The sequence below is a fragment of the Lagopus leucura genome, unplaced genomic scaffold (genome assembly GCF_019238085.1).
Source record: "Lagopus leucura isolate 7727_CA_CO unplaced genomic scaffold, USGS_WTPT01 Super-Scaffold_100157, whole genome shotgun sequence".
NCBI classification, from domain to species: domain Eukaryota; kingdom Metazoa; phylum Chordata; class Aves; order Galliformes; family Phasianidae; genus Lagopus; species Lagopus leucura.
The window spans coordinates 20802038-20821314 of record NW_024962334.1 but is presented as its reverse complement, the minus strand read 5'-3'; the positions used below and the strand labels follow the sequence as shown (position 1 = coordinate 20821314).

Below are 19277 nucleotides of genomic sequence, written 5' to 3'. Positions count from 1 at the left end.
TTCTAGACCAAGGTACAAAACAAAGCTGAGTAAGTAATGTTCTCTAAGTGTACTGAGGGCTTTTTTTTCCCCACATTAATTAAAATTGGTGAGTGATAGCAAATTTAATAAATAGCTTGAAACAAGAAATGGGTCAATAGGATTGATTATGGCCTATTGGATTAGGACTTCTCCCTCTCTCTCTAAACTTTGAGTTTGAAAAAATGACCAAACAAGTAATGAACGTAATGAAAATATGATCCCTGAAATGATCAGAAAGTAGTTTTTTAATTAAGACACCAGGAAATTTCTGCGAACATACCAGATTTAGAAAAAATTCACAAAACTTGCCACCATTCAACATATGCTTACAAAAAATATAAATCCACCTGTTTTATGATTAATTTACTCTAAATGCCAACAAACACTGCGCATTCTGATTCGTAAATGTTACTTAGGTTATCACTGTGGAGTTCACAGGCACTGCTGGTATTAATGGTCACTTGACATAGCCATTATTAGCTCTGATTTTCAAAGGTTTGTATTTCTCTTGGGTTTTTTACCTCATCAGTCTGAATCTTGGCACATGAACAATCTGTCAAGATGAAAGATTATTCTTATCAGTTAAGCCATTGCTCTGGCGCTTTATTTTTGACAGTTACAGCAAGTTCTGCCGTTTTTATTATGCAACTAATGAAACTAGATTGGTTGTCACCTGACCACACTGCAAACCTTTCCTTAATGCCAGCGTTTTTAGAGGAAGCTAAAATGCTGGAGATAATGGGGATGACGGATTACAATGATATCAGCATGTCAGCTCTTCAGGGCACATTGATCCAACAAAATGTAAATAGACATTTCTCATAGCTCGGGTGAATGCACAAATGCTAGTGCTGACAACACGTGAAAGTCATCTGCAATACTGTCCCCACACTTTCCTCAAAGCACATGAATAATTAGCAGAAAAGACTAATTACTGGAGTTCCTGCCTCATTGAGGTTTCAGGAAATCAGCAGGGAGAGAGATTTTGCGATCTCAGTTTTGGAGGAGAGCAGGAATGAGAGAACTGCAGCCCTCCAACCCACTCTCTCTGGCACCAGAGAGACAGAAGGAAGGGGAGGGGTGACGGCAGCAGCAATATAACCATATGGATACCACAACACCGTAGCCATGCTGATGCTCAGTAATTTTCATATAACTCACTCTATATATATCTACATGTAGTAATTCTGTGTTCATATGTTATGCAGAGTTTATCACTTCCTACAATTCTGCACCAGCCATTTTAAGTATTGTACAGGCACACAAGGCAAAAAAAAAAAAAAAAAACAGAAAAAAGCTATGTGAGCTCTGAAGTAATACTCATCCCAGTCAGTCCCGTACAAGCACAAGCCAGCTTTTCTGGGCTGACGTAGATTGAAAGATTTAAGCTCTATAGAAGCTTTGGTCTATTTGAAATTGATGAACAAATTCCATTACTGCTCAGTCAAATAACTGCTGTTAATGCAAGATTTTTTTTTCCAGGTATAGAACAGCTCAGTAAGCTCCACTGAGGAACTAAAAAATAAATTACATATTGAAAAAACTCTCTTAAAGGAACACTAAGCCCTTGATCTTGAATCAGACATATCAAAAAGGGGAATACAAAATACATATGCTTACCAAAGAATCAGTCAGGTCTCTTCGGTAGACAAACATACGACTGGATGACTCATAAGATTTTGAGATGGCCAAGTCATTTGGTTGTAGTTCATGTTTTTCTTTGAAAATGGAAAACAAAACACAGAAGCTTCAGAAAAGTAGTATAAGCTTTCTTAAGAAAAGGAGTATAAATATGAGAAGAATATTAAGGTTATATTTGAAAAGTCACATCAGCTTTGTAGAATGTAACTCAGCATCAAACACAATCCCCATGCAATTCCAGGCATGGGTTCATCATTTCCACACTATTCAGAACAACAAAAGTAAGATGTATCTGATGCTGGACTACAGCACAAACAAAAATATATGCTTTCAACTTCAACTTAATATAGGATAAACCCTTAAATTTTCCAGCCTAACCTCCTACGCATTATTGAACATTTCATTTCAACCCAATGTATCTACCACAAGCACAGTGACTTTAGTTAGAGCAATGTGTCTCAGCCTCAAGAGACAGAGCTGTTGTGTGTCTCAAGCAGAAAAGAACGGGGAGATGTCATCAATAGCCATTCACCCCACAGAGAAGAGCAATGGGTGGAAAAAAAAATAACAAACCAACCCCTTGCTAATTAATTTACACAGAGAAATTCCTCTAGACCTATAGGAATTTGTTAAGTAACCAGTTGAGTGAAAGAGCAGGACTCTCCAGACAAGCAGTGAGGAGAAAGGATTTTTTTTCTCCAGTGGGCAATCTTAGAGGCACCAGAGAAAAGTGGAAGAAAAACTAACCAAAAACCCAGAACAAAGTTTAAACATCCATGCCCTAAGAAAACTGTCTTTTCCTATGGGCTTGAAGTAATTTTCTGGAGAGCTGACGTGATATTTGATTACAGTCACTGTATTAATGTAGACCAAAAAGAACTGCAACCATGCTGACAGCCACCTCAGACTCTTCATGGCCCATGAAGGAGGAGTAGGAACAGGCATTCAAGGGCGAAGCATCAAAAAACACTACTCAGTTTTGCCATTTCCCTTGCTCACCCTGACACCAGATACATTCATGCTGAACTATCAGTATGTCTTTCCAAGGTAATTTTGAACAAAAAGACCTTGCTTGTTCATTTTAGGAGTATAATAAAGATGTGTTCTTCAATGCTCATCCTGCTGCCCTCCAAGTGGATGGCAGATGACAGTTCTGAGTCACACAAAAAAGAAAAACAAAGAAAAAATGAAGAAATAATGGCAGGCTGCTGACTATTGCACACAGTGCACAAGTGACAATGCATAAGCACAAATTCAGTACCCTTGTTCTATCTCCAATTAATTCAGTCAATACCAAAGAGCATTTTAGGAATTACAATAGTCATGTACAGATGACAGTCTGTTGTACCAGCTTTTTAATTATTATTTCTTACTGAACAGCCAAATGGCAATTATTTCTATTCTATGGCTTTTTCAGTAAACAATGCAGTTAAGAAATGATATTGTTTTTCATTACTTGTGAATTGTCAGTTTTCTTTACATAAGCAAGTAGGCAGTTAGTGCCAGATTCATTGCTAGCGGAGCAAAGCTTGCCCTGCTCCTGAACAGGAGCACGAGATCTGAAGAACAACCGCAGCAGCCTGATCTTGCAGGGCTGCAAAACACACTGGATCTGAGTTTGGGCACGCACAAGGGTAAATGTGTCTGCAAGAGATGCAACCCAGCTGGTCAAGATGCCAACATGTGAAGCTCCCATATGGCCACCCTTTGCCTATGGTGCCCAAGCTCTTGACTGTTGGTTAAGGCTCCAGCTCCTGCCACTCACACCAGAGACCCACAGAATTATTTAACTGTGCTTAGTGTGGGGGAGAAAAATGTGGGCTTCCAATTCTGAATTGGATACGTAAGTGGGACAATTCAGCATTTGTCTATATTTCATTCAACTACACTGCCAAAGAAATAAGTATGAGTGAAGTATATTTAAGGGCTCATCCTTTGCCTTAGGGGACTGACATCCAGCAATGCTGGCTGAGAAGATGACCCAGGTGTTGTAAAGGCTTAACCCTACTTTGTGGGTCCACTTGTTCATGCTACATACCCAGTTACATTTTATTTTCAATAAGAGCCCAACAAGGTATTACAGTGAGCAAACCTGAATAAAAGATCTTAAGACCTGATAGCTTGGCAGTTCCCTACTATCAGCCTACCCTCAGTCTGATCCTCCTCAGAAAAAGACAGTAAGCCTCCTCTGTTAAACAAGAAACATTAACAGGCAAAAAACGTCAGTCATAAGCAAGTTTGTCTACGAAGTACTGCTAGGTCATGCTCAGTATCTCATCTGTGCAAATATATGCCTCCCTTGTCTCTATTGGAGAATATTCACTACCCATCCTGTAAAGAAACAGCCACACATTCAGAAGCTGTTATTCCCTTTTATATTTTAAAAGAAAACCTTTCCTCAGCACCTTCTAAATTAATTTAGATCTGAAAGTTGAAGATTTATGTGTGGGCAAAAAAAAAATCTTGTAATACTGTTGAATAAGGAGAGTCTTTTGCAGTCCATTTCCAGCAAGGGAATGCCTCATCCAGTGTTACTCGGGAATGAGCTGTTTCCATGGGAACGGCTCTGGGAAGCAGCTCTCATTGTTCCATAGTCATCCAGCTGTGGGCCACAGCTGTATCCTGCACCAGAGAATCCCAACCCTCCCTTACATGCTGCACTAAGAGGTGAGTGATCGGATGAAGTAAGATTATTTACCACCAGAGAACGTGATGATCACCAGTGCCAATTCCTCCTCCGGGTACTGGATCTTTTCTGCAACAATCTTCAGTATCTCCTGCGCTGAAGTGGTTACTTGAGCTTTCACGCTGACGTAGGAGTGCTCCGTGATGTACACACGGCAGAAAACTGCACAAAGCAAGAAGGGCAGGCTCAGCAGCAGCCAAAGGCACCCTGAAGGAACAGGGGAAAGCACAGCAGCCCCAGTCCCAGCTGCAAGACAGGCCACTCCTGCACTCTGCCCAACAGGGGCATGAAACTGAGCACAAACCTCACAATTTCCCCACTTCCTACCTCTTCCCTCTAGGAAATGACAGGGACAAGCAAATGCATCTCCATGGGTTCATTTCAGGGAAGCCTATTTAAGAGTTCCTAGCCTGAGGACTCAATGTATACAAATTCCCTTGCTGTGCACCTTCTGCAACCACTGCAACCTTAGCAGTTATCATCTTTTGTCCTTACCTTCTAGGCCCAGATAAATTAGCATTCTTTTGGTGTGTCTCATACCTGCTGCAGAAACTGTTTTGCTCCTCCACTTTCACCTGGAACAGCATGCTTCTCGAGAAGCTCCCTGCTCTGTAACTACTCTCACTAGCTTATCTGTCTGGACATTTAGTGATGTACATTGCCAGGGCATTTTTGCACCAGCAGAGGCTGCCTGAACAGCAGTGCAATTAATTCTGACAAATCCATCCCAAGTCACTTGCAATACACGTAAAAGGGACTCATTTGGAGAAAATGGACAAACCCTGGGCTCATCACTTCCACTGAAGTCCTAGAACCAATTAGGCTCTGGAAACGATTCCCATCAGTAATGCTGCAGGAAGCTCATGTAATATTTTGTTGCTCCTTCAGAAGCGAGGTATACTCCCTCTGCTTCCCAGAATTTTAGGTTTGCAGTCTTTTTTGCTGAGTTTGCTGTAGCCAGTCATTTGAAATACAGCTGCTGTACTTAAAAAGGGAAGAAACAGCTGTAGACTTGCAAAAATATTTTAAAAATATTAAAAACCTGCTAATGAGAATCACCACAACTCTGGATTTCATACTCACTTCTGTGCTTAAACTTTCAATTTTCTTCTACTTTTGTACTTCTTGTTGCAGATAGGCTGCTATATATATATAATACAATATTTTGCTTTTCCAGAAATGCTGTATTTTTATTGACAGATGTATGCAGCAACAGCTCCTTGTCTGTCCTATGAATCTTCATGGCTTCAGGGCAGTACCATTAACTGAGACCATGCCAGAAATGGTTAACAACTCTATCTTACTGAACATCTTTTTTGTGTGTGTTGTAGAAGAGAAAAATGAAGATAAGAAGGAAGGAGGAACTCGACATTTAACCTTGGCGAAGAAAAGCAATTTGATTTTATAATTTTTTCTTAACCTGTCTGTGCTGACAGACAGTAAATCAGGTGCTCAGCATGTGTCAGAATCTTTCTTCAGAATACATATAACTTGTGAATAGACAGATACATCAACTGCACTCTAAATAAGAAAATAAGTAAATCTGACATAAATATTTGCCCTCGATATGCAAAGTGCAACACAACTTGCCTGCAGTGATTTTGTTTGAAGCCTCAACCTCTGTCATTTGGGAGAGGAAAATGACAGCAAAATATTAACTTATACTTGAGCTATTGATGTATCTTCTGTTTAGCACCAAACTAACCCAACCTACAGGTCAGGTTCTTGAAAACAATCATCACAGTAATTATCCCAAAACTCCCCCCACAACACATCTTTTAAATGTTCTGTCTGTGGTATCTATGGGCATGGGCCATGTCATCCCTTCCAGGAGCCCACACTGCTCCTCAGTGAAACGCAGCAGGGAACACTAACAGGAGGGCATGGGCATGGGCTGTAAACCATCCTGAAAATACTTACATTAGGAGGTAGAATGCTCATGGTCTGATCTCTGCCACTAAGGGCAGGAGCCATTGGACAAACCCATCCTTTACAAGCACCATCATGTGGCAGCACTCCACAGCCCATCCCATTTCCCTCCATCGTGCCCAGGCACCTGCCTCTTTCCCCCTAGTCTTGCACCTTCTATTTCATTCCCTCAGTCCCAGCACATTCCATGGCTCATGCTCCCAAGAAGAGAGAGAACAGCAATTTATGGCCTTGCTGAGTCCAGCCTTTCCTGTCCCCATGGCCATTCAGTCTGTGCCCTCTCTTCTATGCTTTTCATGAGCTGTGTCAAACTTTTTTAAGAAGAAAAATAAGCGTGGGGGTTTTCATCCAGAAATGACATTTTAGAAGCAGCCTCGTCAGCCTAAACCTCAAATAAATTTTAGGCACAAAAGAGGCTATCTATCTACCAGCGGTACATAATGTAAAAGGAGACTTGTCACTACAGGAGCTCAGTTCTTACCGTGTGGCACTAAAATGAGCACTAAAAATACCCTCTCTCAGCCTGAACTTCTGGAGTTCTTCACCAAGAAAGGAAGATAATACTGCGTAATTCTGCCTATTCTCTGCTTCTGTGCATGTTACTCTCCTCTCTGCCTCCTTCCTCTCGCAGGCACTACAGCAGGGTGAGAGCTTCACTTTACCATTGCTTTAGCAGCAATGAAGGGAAAAATGAAATAGTTGACGTTAAAACATAGTGGCATCTCACCCGCTACATGGAAATGTTTTTGTGGAGAGCACCTACGTAGGTTCTCAGAGTTAGCAGATCCTGCCCCACTTAACCTGACAGGTGCATTCACCTCTCACACCCAGGATCTAGGTCAGGAGACTATTCCTGCCCTGTGTTACAGTTTCCAACTCTGATAGATAGGCTGTGAGCCGCACAGCTCTGTCACACGGCCACAGAGGAACCAGGCAGGTGGAAAGCCTGAGATCTCACTCCACTGCTGAGCGCCTGCAAAGCAGGAGGCAGACAAGTAATCTTCACACAGGCAAATCTCTTTTCTTTCGGGGCCCCAGGGCTCAGTTCAGAAGCTGTACGCCTGGAAGAAGACTGTACCTTAACAGGCAGCTCTTACTAAAAAGGTTACCCTGACATTTAAAAGTACTGTGCAAGGCTTTTTCCCATTCTTAAGTCATACTTACTTTCTTCTGCTTCATTCATGGTTCCTCTGTGCTGCAGCCAGTTCTCCTTTAGACTGAACTGGTGGAAAAAGGTTTTGTTCTGCAAGGGAGTGGGAGAGGAAAAAAAAGACACAATGACTGTCTGCATTCCTTCCCTTTACCATGCAGCAATTGATAAAATACAGCATTCAATGCATACATCTGGCCAAAAAGGTTGCAGTATAGGAAATTCACCCACCCTTCCTGCATCAGTAAGCTGGAAGTTGCCTAACTTAATAACGGTAAAGGTGGGAATTTCTGAGGAAGTGAGACATGCCTATACCAAACAGCAGCCACACCTCAAGGTTCTCTGTAGTTATGTGCAGAGGTCACTTCTTACGTACTTTTCTCATACATATTTCCTTTGTACCAATCGGCCTATTTAGCAATTTCATTACAATATCATGTTCTGCTTCCTGTATTTCCACTGTAACATTTTAAGCCCTTTACATGCTTCAGCCCAGGTACTTCAGTAGGTCAGCAGTTCAGCCCTGCACAATTCATATGTCTCCAGTAGCACCTTTTCCTTCTGCTTAAATAGACAAATCCATGTTCCTCTTTCTTTCTCTCTTTCTCTGCCCTATCACAACAAATTCCCCTTTGCTTTGGCTGCTTGACACCTGCAGTTGATGCCTGTGCTCAGACTGGTATGCCCAGGTTTTTCGCATCTATCCAGCCAGGCGGGACAAGCGCCCAACTCAAAATATTCAACAGTGACACCTCAGGACATGCTGTTAAAATGATAATACTGTCACAGCCACTGCAGGTTAGTTCACACAAGTGATATACAGGTGACACTGCCAGAAAAAAATATTTCCTTGAGCAATGTTGCAGGTCTAGCCTCACTGATGTATCCTGTCATGTTTTTGGTCACCTGTCACTTTCAATTGAACTGCCAAGAAAAGAGTGAAAGTGGAGGGAGGGAAAGAAAGAAAGGTTGTAAGTTAGCTAGCAATGAGCAAAACAAGGTTTGTGTTACCTTTCGGTGTGGTGAATATTCATCCACAGTGCTGAAACAAAAAGGAAAATTCTAATTATCTTTCAATCCAAACTTTAGAAAGTTTCAGCAATCTAAAAAAATATATATACATATATATATATATTTTTTAATTACAGTCTCCACAAAACGGCTGTAGAGATCCTTTAGTGAAAGCTGAGGTCCCTTGGCTCAACTACAAAACTTTCATGCGAGTCACAAAGTCAGTACAGAAAAAAGAAATGCTGCCAGTCTGGGAGCTCCTGGAGAATGCCGATACCAGTGGCAGCCAATGTCCTTCCAGTTCTCAAATGGACAAACCACAGAAATAATTTCCATTTGCTGGAGAAATGTGCCCAGGGAACATCTTTTAAAAATACCATCAGATTAATAAAATAATAACCCTGACAATACCATTGAGAAATAGATCTGCTTCTCAATATTGCATGAGAGAGAAGGAGAGATAAGATGCATCATCTGAAATCAGAGACTGCTGAGTGACATTTTGACAGTTTTTCCACAAAGTTCCACACCACCCAACAAACGTCAGATAAAATGGAATAATCTGGCTCTATTTTAAAGATTAATTGTGAAAACGAATACAGTACTTGTATCACTCATCCCTTTATCTTTACTGAATTACAGCAAGATGACAACAAAAATAAATTACACTAAGGAACATGAGATCTGATAACAAGGATAATCAATACTTACTGACGACGATGCATCCCAAGTATTTTCTGAAATTCTTTCAGCTCCTTCTCAAGAACGGGATATTCATACACATCATCTAACACATTCCGGTATATTGTCTACAAAGTAAAATAAATACTTTATGCAATCATCTAATAACTCAAAAATAAATCTGAAGTATCCCAGCAATGGTCTAAATCAATCAGGCGGAAGCATACTGCAACAAATTTCATCATAATTCTTTTGCAAGATCTGTGATCAGGGAATGTCCTTGCTTATTTTTACAGGCTAGTCAGTGCTCAGTTTGGCTAAGAAGAAACACTCTGTATCAACACCAAGTGAGTGAGCAAAATGTTGATGCTCATTAGTCTACAGACAAAATGGCACTCGTGGTTGCTACACAAAATCTAATTCAGGAGAATCCATTCTGAAGCTTGAGAACATAACACACCAACATTCCGCATCCAAAATGACAAAAACAGATTTATGTGACTTAGACTTTTAAAATGAATGCTCTACTCCAGTTTTCCTCATATTTGTGTACATTTAAATTGAGTAATATCTCTCACAAACAAAAACATGCTCTTAATTTTAAGCCAATAAATAAATAAACTTTACTTCTTCTTTCTGGAGGAAGCGTTTTCTGACTACCCTCAACTAGGAGCCTCAGTCAACTTTGGGAGACACCACCACAGGTAAGAGGTAAGTCAAATGAATTGGCTTAGCTGGTTGAAATTGAGGGAAACATTTTTTCTATGCCTTTTCAGAATCTGCACACAAATGCTACTCTTTTCCTTCTAAAAATATGGAGATCATACGTATTTGGCTGAGTCATCAAGTTGTTTTAGCCCAATTAATACTCCTACATCTAAGAATCTCAGCATAAATAATTCTGAATTATAAACCTGTATATTGCTTTCACACATATAACTTCAACCATCACTTACGTTACTACGGTTTCATATCACACCAAATCCTCAAGCAGAAATATTGGGTGTACAAAAACTGGACAGCCACACACCCTTAGAGACAGAAAGGCACTGCACCAAGGTACATGCAGCAGTATAACCTGGCTGGTGGCTGGAATGATGCCCAATTTCCAATACAGTACTACACAGCCTAGTACCGAAGAGCAAAAATCCTAAGGTCTCTGCTCTCATATGCAGAATGTCCTCTTCCAAAAACTTTATACTATACACTTTGTATTATAGATATCAAGGACAAAATTTAAATATGAAAAACGATGTTTTATACTTTTTCCTGTTGCAGCTTCTGAAACACTGTATACTAATTAAACAGCATTGAAATGCATCAGGAAGTGATTCAATACCTTTAAAAACTGTTTTAAATGCTCATCTTCATGTAACCAGTCTTTGTAGAGAGAAGTCCACTGAGACACCAAATGCAAGACCTTTCGTTTCCTGCAGGATACATCAGAGTCATCTTCTTTCCCTTGATGGTTCTTTGCACAATAGGTGCAGTAAGTTAAGGAAAATAAAAACTAAGAACTCATTGAAACTTTGAAATTCAGCAATGCATAATCATCTTCCATGTTGTTTGGCAATGAAAGGCTATGTTTCACTACACTGTCCAGTTCTGAACGTATACCTATCCTGTTTGAAGCTTTGGGAGTTGCATCAACTTTTTGGAATGAAATGCTCAGTAATATAAATGTTCATTCTCTATGTCAACAGAACTTTTTTTCCTTTCTAGATTAGAGAGAAAAGTCTATAAAAAGTAAAATCCATTTAAAAGAAATTATACAATGTTGAGTTATAACTTTCCTGTAGAAGCTGGAACAAAGCTTTGCCCTGCACACAGACACCAACATGAATGTCTGCATGAAAGAGGACAACGCATCATTACAAGAAAAATATTGAGCAGAGGAAGTCAGTTTCTTTTTCCCTGTACAAATTACACTGTAAGCCGAAATAACACTATTAAGAAAAAAAGAATCAATTTCCACTATTGTCCTCTATTCACAAAGCAGAAACAGCAAATGACAGAAGATATGCACATTATACATCATTCTTGTCCCTTCGCTATTCTTTTTTTCAGTAGGTGAAATGACTTTCACAACAAAAAGAAAAGTAAAAAAAAAGGTATTTCAATTCATAGCTCCAAGTTCATTCAAGCAACATTCTATAGCTTATAGAAATAATCGGAAATACAAAGAAAGTTCTATACTGTATCACACAACAAAAGGTGCAGACATTGTAAAATACCTATTCTTTACATATTTTGCAGTATATTACACAGGTACTTAAAAATTAACATTTATGTTCCAGATAGGTTTTAGCTGATTTTAAACACTGTTTTGTAAAAGGTGAAAAGATTCATATAGCTTTAAACAAAAAAAGAAAAAAAAAAAAAACATTTATAAGGTTTGCGTTGTTGGTATGAGTTAAGCTTGACAATATACTAACCTAGGTGTCACTGTGTGATGAGTGTTAACACAACACTTAAAAGGATATTGCCTCAGAAGTGCCTGGCACAAGTCATCTGTTGTCATGAAGACTGTGTATGTGAGAAGGAAGTCATCCAGGAGAGTTTCTGCACAGAAAGACAAAAAAAAAAGTCAAAGGTACAATATATTTTTAAGAAGAGGAAGACAGTACCTATCGTTAGTGTGCATAGCAAGAAAAAAGCCTAAAGAGTATATCACTGATTTGTCACGCAGTTAACAATACATTCACACTGCAGAGATGAGATCCTTATTAACAAGCACATCCTCAGTTCTCAATGAATAAACAAGCAGAACTATACACAAAATAAGCCACAGTTCAGGAATGAATATGAGTCCTTATCACAAACACCACATTCCAGTTGGCTCTTCTGAGTGGTTCCAGCTATTCAACATTTCCACCAGTAAGTTGTTTCAGAATTTCAGAAGACAAATTTTTGTAATAGAAAACTGAGATTGCCATGTACTCTGGTGAACATCTAGGCACAGCATTTGAGAAGCAAAAACAAGCATACTTAAATGTTCAGCTAGTTAAGACTTGTGTGCATCGCTAATTGCTGGGATACTTTCTCTCTGGTTTACTTAATTACATTATTCAAAGTTATTTTCTGCTCCTGACATTCCTGCAATTGGTTTCTATCAATATAACTAAAGGCACCTGCCAACAGAACACCTCTCCTGCAGCCATAACACCTCAGGCTGTCAGGACGAGAGGCATTGCCAACTCAGACCTCAGCGTAGTTTTCACATTCCTCATTCTCACGCCAGGCTAATTTTAGGGTTTATCCAAACCTTCACCATGCACACCAGATGCAAGGAGGAAAGCTGAAACAAAAAGGTTTTTTACAAGATGAGAGCGCTCAAGGGAAGTCTTATGATGGCATCCCACAACCCAATGGCACAGAGAAACAAGACCAAGCCAGATTTTTCCCGGAGGCATGCAACACAGTGACAGAGGCAAACATCAGAGATTGCAACAAGGGAAAATTTATCTAGTTAAAAGAGACTTTTTTCCCCTGTGAGGACAGGCTGCCTGGCTAGGCTGCAGAAGCTCCAGGACCAGGGTTATTCAGAGCCCACCTGGGCAGGACCTGAGCTGCCTGTCTTACTGAGCCCACTCTAAGCACTGCCAACCCACATTGGTTTGTAACTCACACAACTGTGCTTCCAATTTTAATTACTCATAAATTATATATGATGTAGGAATGAATTCATACTTCATTCACAAACAAAACAGATAACTGTAGTAATTCTGGTAATATATACTGACATATAAGTATTTCTTTGAAGCACTGTAGAGCATAAACACCTTAGCAGTATTACTACTTGTTACTAGTTAGCTGTTACTAGTAACTGTTACAAATGAAGTAGTGATTCACGAGTGGACTTACAGCTGCTAAGACTGAAGGACGAACTGCTCCTTACAGGAGAAAAACAAGGTTGTGCCCTAATTTCCCTATGCGGGTCTCCTCACTGTCCCCGATCTCAACCAGCTAGTGCCTGTGTATGCATGTGCAACTGAGAGCTTCCCAGAAGCTCTTCAGACCAAGAGCGTAATTTCACAACAATTTAGGCCCATTTCAGTCACAGCTACCTTTCTGTTTGTAAACTGACTTCAAAGATAAGGTGTAGAATGGCAATAAATTCATCCACGTATCATTCAAAGCCAGATACCATGTGAATATCACATGGATGGATAGCTAATGATAACCCATCCTGTCAGCATGGGACTAAAAATACCTCTGCTGTCATTAACAAAAGAAAAGCAGCTGAGAATCAATGCCTTTAGCATAGTTGATCTAGAAAGACTCCTGATCTGAAGGGGCACAACTGAAGCCTCTTGCATTCACAAATAAGACAATAAAATTCTTTATATTTCACCAACATTGTTTTAAAACTGTGGAAAGTATTATCTTTGTATAAAAGGGACATTTTGTCTCCATAAATGAAAAGATCTTGTGAACAGCTTGTTCTGTATCCAAAAGGTCAGCAGTTCATTCTGTTGCACATCTTTTGTTAGCTACAATGCAGCTATTAAAGTCGGAGGTTTCACAGATATTTATTTGGAAGCTCCAGTTCTTGGAGACAATAACCGCATCTAACCTGCTATTCTAGTTCTTGACCAAACTATATGTAGTAGTGCTGATCAAGTCAAAGATACAGTTATAACAGATTATTTCCACAGAAACTTTCTATTCTTTTTAGGTGATACCTTAGTTTCAGCAATAGATAGCCATGCATTCAGAAAAGAGATGAAGTACTTGCTGAAAGAAAACTGTAAGGCTTCTCAACAAACTTTGCAATTATTCAAAATACTGTGACTTCATCATACTAGCTGGTGTTAAAATATCAGTATAAAACCTTATTTTTAATACCTGATCATCTTTACCCATCATAGACACTTGATCATCAGACGCCTATTTAAAATGCTTCCAGGACACCAAAGTGTTGGAGTAGCAAGGACTGGGTTCGCTATGACTTTGTTTTTCCTTAAACATTTTTTGCAGTAACTGTGCTACAAATATCACTAATGCAATTCTTTAAAAAAAAAGAAAAAACAAACAAAAACAGTGAAGATTAAAATTGTGTTTCTTTTCCTTTTAAATGGAAAGGCTAAAAAGAAAAGTCCTATGGAGGAAAAGTATTTCTTCATGCAGAAGACTGTGATGTTTTTTTTTTAATTTCTCTTCTTCATGAATTTTTTATGTAATCATTTTCTCTTAGCCATCAATCTAATTTTTCTATACTCCACACAGTTTTCCTTTATTTGGTTAAGCAATTATTATGAAGTACACAGTCAGCTTGCAGCTATGGAATATTTCATTCCAAAGACAATTTCAAGCATTTTAAACTTCATTAAGACGTGCAACGGAAACAGCATGAATTCAATGGACTACTGCTCCTGCAGCTCTTTAGGGGCAGCCTTGGGCAGTAATCTCAGCACTGAATGTGTGCCCTCGGTATCACATCACAGGCATAAAAATAACAAAAAAGAAAGTGTTGTGCTTCCTCATTATTAAAAAATCAATTCACGTCAGCTTCTGCTGAGACAGTTTCTCATGGGCTCACCCTTCACCCAGGTGAAATAAAGTAGCATAGACACCAACTTCACTGGCAGCTGTTAGCACCACATTTCCAATCTTTCTGTAGTATACAGGTCCTTCTGCAACACGCATGCAGGGTGGGTGAGGAATGCAAAGAGCAGTATGTAGACATGGGATGTTCCAGTGCATGAGGATTTCCCACAGAACATTTGCACTTCCCAAGGAACATCTGCTTTCAGTCAGCAACTGGAGGAATCAGCAATGCATCTCCAAGGGAAGCTGTAGCTGAATCGCATGGGCAGGGTGATGGGAGACAATGGCAACAATGGTGTGCTTGACTGGGAACACAGATTTGGAGTTCCAGAAACAATAAATAATCATATATTTAGATGAACACCAAACTGCATATTACCACGTACTTCCAAAATCCAGAGAATTTCCCGCTACTCTCCATGTGCCCACTTTCCTAACCAGATCACAGCCCTTTTCTCTGAAGGGGTAACTTTAAGTATTTTGGAGTTTGTCCTCGACATGAGGGTATATCTTTACATATGCACAATTTTAAATGGCAGGAGTATAGAATGGGATTGTCACAGGGGCTTACACATTAAATTTTATTTCTCAGTGGTTAATCTACTCTCTTCTTCACAGTCTTCTCTAGGCAAGGTATTAATTACCAAGGCTTAGAAAACAAATTAATAAACAGCTGTAGCCTGACACCTTCCGTTGTACATATTTAACTAACCAGGACAGGCAGTAAGTATACTTTATGTCATCGCTGTGTCTAAGACCTGTGAGCTATTCTCAAATATGGACATTCACTTAAACTAGCACATTGGTACAAGGCATCAGGGAAGCACTCTGACATTAATAATTTGTTACAGAAGTATGGAAAGAGACTTAAGCCAAAGGAAATGCCTTTGTTAAATGAAACAAAAGTTAAATTATTTTTATTAAATTAATTTGAGAAATTTTTAGAAGTAAACATGCAGTTTGGCCAGCATATACAATGAGTAAAGAAGGAAAACGAGCAGAGAAATATTCCAGTGCTACAAATATTTACACTTAACTACTTATCAAACTGTACGTCCATGTATTACTTACTAGTATGCATGTGCATCATTCTCTTTAGACCATCAAAGCTAGAACAATGATGTAAACATATTTGCATTACATGTTCAATAGATCAAACTGTTCAGAGTACACCTATTGCTCAACTGCTAATATTAGACACCCCATCCAGCTTAGCCAGACATAACTGCTCCTAATACCAGCACTGACTCATTAATCCCTTTATACCCACAAGAAGAGATAACTTGAAGACAAAATCCAGTTTGTCCTGGATTTCTGATCACACTGAATCACTCAAAATAGTTTTTGTCTTGATGCTTCTCGAAGGCTAACAGCAAAAATATAAAGGTCAAAACTAAGCCAAATCAGTCTTCCCACTTTCATCACCAACCAATTGCTCAGATGACAAGAAACACTTATTTTCCCCTCATATCTGACGAAAGCAATGTTTTGCATCCTATTCTTCTCACTCTGTGGTTTTTCATTTTCTTTCTTTTTTTTTGCATTAAATGTTTATTTAAGTATTAAGAAAAAATAAATTTATGCAAAACAATCTGGCCAACAGGATTTCAATATTCAATGCATAATTTTTTTCTTATGTGATTTATAATATGTAGCTTCCTTTGTATAGAGGAGCATAAGAATACAAGGTCTGTGCATATGACTGTATCCCTTTAGCTGCTGATTGTCTACATCACACACTGTTAGTTGAGAAGAGGACAATAATAGTGAAATCTGTTAAACTGTAAAGAAAAACTACTAATCTAGTTCCTTAGAAAATTTATTATCATTCTGAATCCAAACCTCTGACACTTTGCACTCTACAAATCCGGTATGAATGAATGGTTGTGCAAGAATGACAGGAAGGTCTGAGTTTTTTTTAGGCTTGTATTAAATCGGATTACAAGAAAATATAGATAAAGCCTTTTTCCACTTTATGCAAAGTAGATGTTCAGCTTTCTCTAAGGATTTGCCAGGGGAGGCCAAATCTGGATGAAGAAGGCAAAAAAAAAAAAAAAAGAAAAAAAAAAAAAAGCAGTTGTCATGTATTCATATTGAATATATATATATTGATACATATATAGGATTTGACAAACAAAGTAGAAAGGTGAAGAACTCATTTGTTGAACTAAAAATTTTACTCTTCAAACTATTTGCCCTCCAAACCAATGGAATCACTAAATGCCCATACTCTCAGTTTACCTCTCATTCTAATAAATGTATGATATAAGAGAAGATCATAAAATCTCCTTTGCCCTGAAGCACGTTCAAACCTGAGTATGAAGTATTTGGTGTGTGGGAGCTCCAGCAGCACAACTGTGAATGGGGGTTACACACACATTTCTCAGACATCAACACAAACTCTGGTTTTGTGCAGGAATTAATTTATTTGGTGCTCTGGGGGGTAGGAGGGGGAGGAAGCAGGGAGTGAGAAAGATGTGCTTTAGACAACATACAAAAAAAACCCCAAAACTATAACCCTTCAGCCATGACAATTCCTATTTGCAGTTATGGCAAAGACAATGGTATGAACATATGGTTGGCACCAGTCATCTCTTTATGTTAATGGATTAATCAGTGTAAGCCAGCACTGTGAATTTAAAAATTGCCAACAACTTCAAACTTGGCTCTTATTTGCATTCACGGTGTCATCCTTACTTTGTAGAACCAGCCACGTTCCTTTAGCATTTTAGTGAGGCTCATCCCCAGTAGTATATTTGAAAAACATTAAAAAGTTGGACTTAATAATGCTGATGTAGCTTGTGAATTCAAGGCACACATCAGCAAGTAGTGGGATTTTTGTTATTGTTAATTCTTTAAAGAAAATAATAGTAGATAGAGTTAGCAATACCATAATGCTCAGAAACAGTTAAAACTTGCATTTCATTAATCATAAAAGCAGCCCTATGAGATAGGGTTACAGCTGGGCAAACAGACAGATGAGATCCCTGTGCTTGAGTGAAATGGATGCTGATTGCTTACTGTTCTGTAGGGAATAGACACTTTTTTGCTATTTTGAATATGCACTTACTGACTTCAAATTAAACTAGATGAGAGCTACAGCAATGCATTTGCAAGTTTTCCTGCCTCTCACTGCTGAAAGCTCTTAAGCTTGATAAATTCTTTGTCGTTCTTCCTACTCCTTTCCATAAAACGTGAAAAATTATAATCACACCTCAAGGCTGCTACACAGAGTCTTTTTGGTTCACACAATACTATGCAACGCTCTGAAACATTTCAGCAATGCAAATGCCTGTCCAGTAGTTGTAGGTAGTAATCAGAAAATTGCTTGTTCTGCAGAAATGGAAAAGCGTTTTGAGGGCAACTCCTTTCAAAGACAGAAGTTTCTCAATAATCTGTAATTCCACAGCAATTTACTAAAAATGTCAGGACGTCTCTGAGTACCAACAGTAAAAGCAAACTGCTATCATTACTGATCCAGCAAGATACCACTTGTTTCAGAGAGGGTGTTGAGTGGTCCCAAATCCCCCCCCTTGCATTCATTCAGCAGATGGCACTGACACTCAGAACCTCACAGGATTAGCCCTTAATCCAAAATCAGACACTCTGAAAATGCTATGCCACCACAGACACAGCATGAAGCAGAAACCAAAAATTATGCTGAAGAAGAAAGGTCAATAGAAAAAGGAACGTCAATATATAATTTGCTGCTAATGTATTAAAACAATTATAGTAGTTATGTCATCTAGCCACTGAAGCACTGAGAAATCAATGCACAAAGGAATAAAGAGCAAGACATTTATTTCTTGCACCAGGTTAGGAAAAGAAAATATAGAAAATATAGAAAGGCAAGATATTTAACCTGTACAACCAGAATTTTTATTAGAGCACAAAAATCAGAAGTAGGAATAATTTCTAAGGTCATCTCCCAGTGTTTTGTCTGGCAGTGTTTTAACATCTGCAGAATGAATCAAATATATTCTGTCTGGTAAGGTCAAAGATCCTCCTAAAGTTGCATTCCAGTTGCTGCCATCACACATATTGAAGCAGCTTCATATTTTGTTAGAAGGACAAAAAGACCTGAAACCACAGGCAGAGAGCAAATGTCAGACTTGTCTAGCTTTAATGAGGCACTAATTTTTTCATATAGACATCTGAAGCTTTTTTCTTCTTCTTTTTTTTTTTTTTTTTTTTTCAATTTGGACAAATCTACAGTGCCTTATACATTTAGAAGTATTAGAAGCAGTGCCCATAGCTGTCAGCCTAAGACACTGCTGCTTTTTGTTGTTAAAAAAAAAAATCCCTTGACTACTGCAAGTAAAACATCCAAGCTTTCCTTGCAGTGAATCTTCAGTTGCAGAAAACTGAGATATTTAAAGGTATGTGCAAAGTACTCAGGGCAGCCTAGCAGCAGAAAGCAGCCAGTCCTTGTTCATATCAGGAATCTCCTGAAGAACTTCAGGGTAAAAAAAACCAACACCGTCTTCTCTTTCCATCGATTGTTTATAATAAGCCAGCCAGGCCAGGAGTGCCTGCAGCAACATGATGGAAGATAAAAGATTTAATGGTTCTCTTTCATCCTTCCGCCCGCAGCCAGCTGCCTGTGGG

The 19277-nt window shown here is 38.9% G+C and overlaps 1 protein-coding gene across 3 annotated transcripts in view; it reads right to left on the bottom strand.

Annotated features, from left to right (window-relative positions):
* The window catches only part of RAPGEF5 (Rap guanine nucleotide exchange factor 5), a 151656-nt gene that overhangs the window by 23352 nt on the left and 109027 nt on the right, over positions 1-19277 (bottom strand). For all 3 annotated transcript variants that reach the window (XM_042888225.1, XM_042888226.1, XM_042888227.1), the window contains 7 exons: positions 11603-11681; positions 10459-10603; positions 9150-9247; positions 8439-8469; positions 7442-7520; positions 4361-4510; positions 1642-1739 (listed from right to left, as the gene is read on the bottom strand). In XM_042888225.1, the coding sequence (XP_042744159.1) occupies positions 1642-1739; positions 4361-4510; positions 7442-7520; positions 8439-8469; positions 9150-9247; positions 10459-10603; positions 11603-11681 (680 nt within the window). The remainder of the gene's footprint in view (positions 1-1641; positions 1740-4360; positions 4511-7441; positions 7521-8438; positions 8470-9149; positions 9248-10458; positions 10604-11602; positions 11682-19277) is intronic.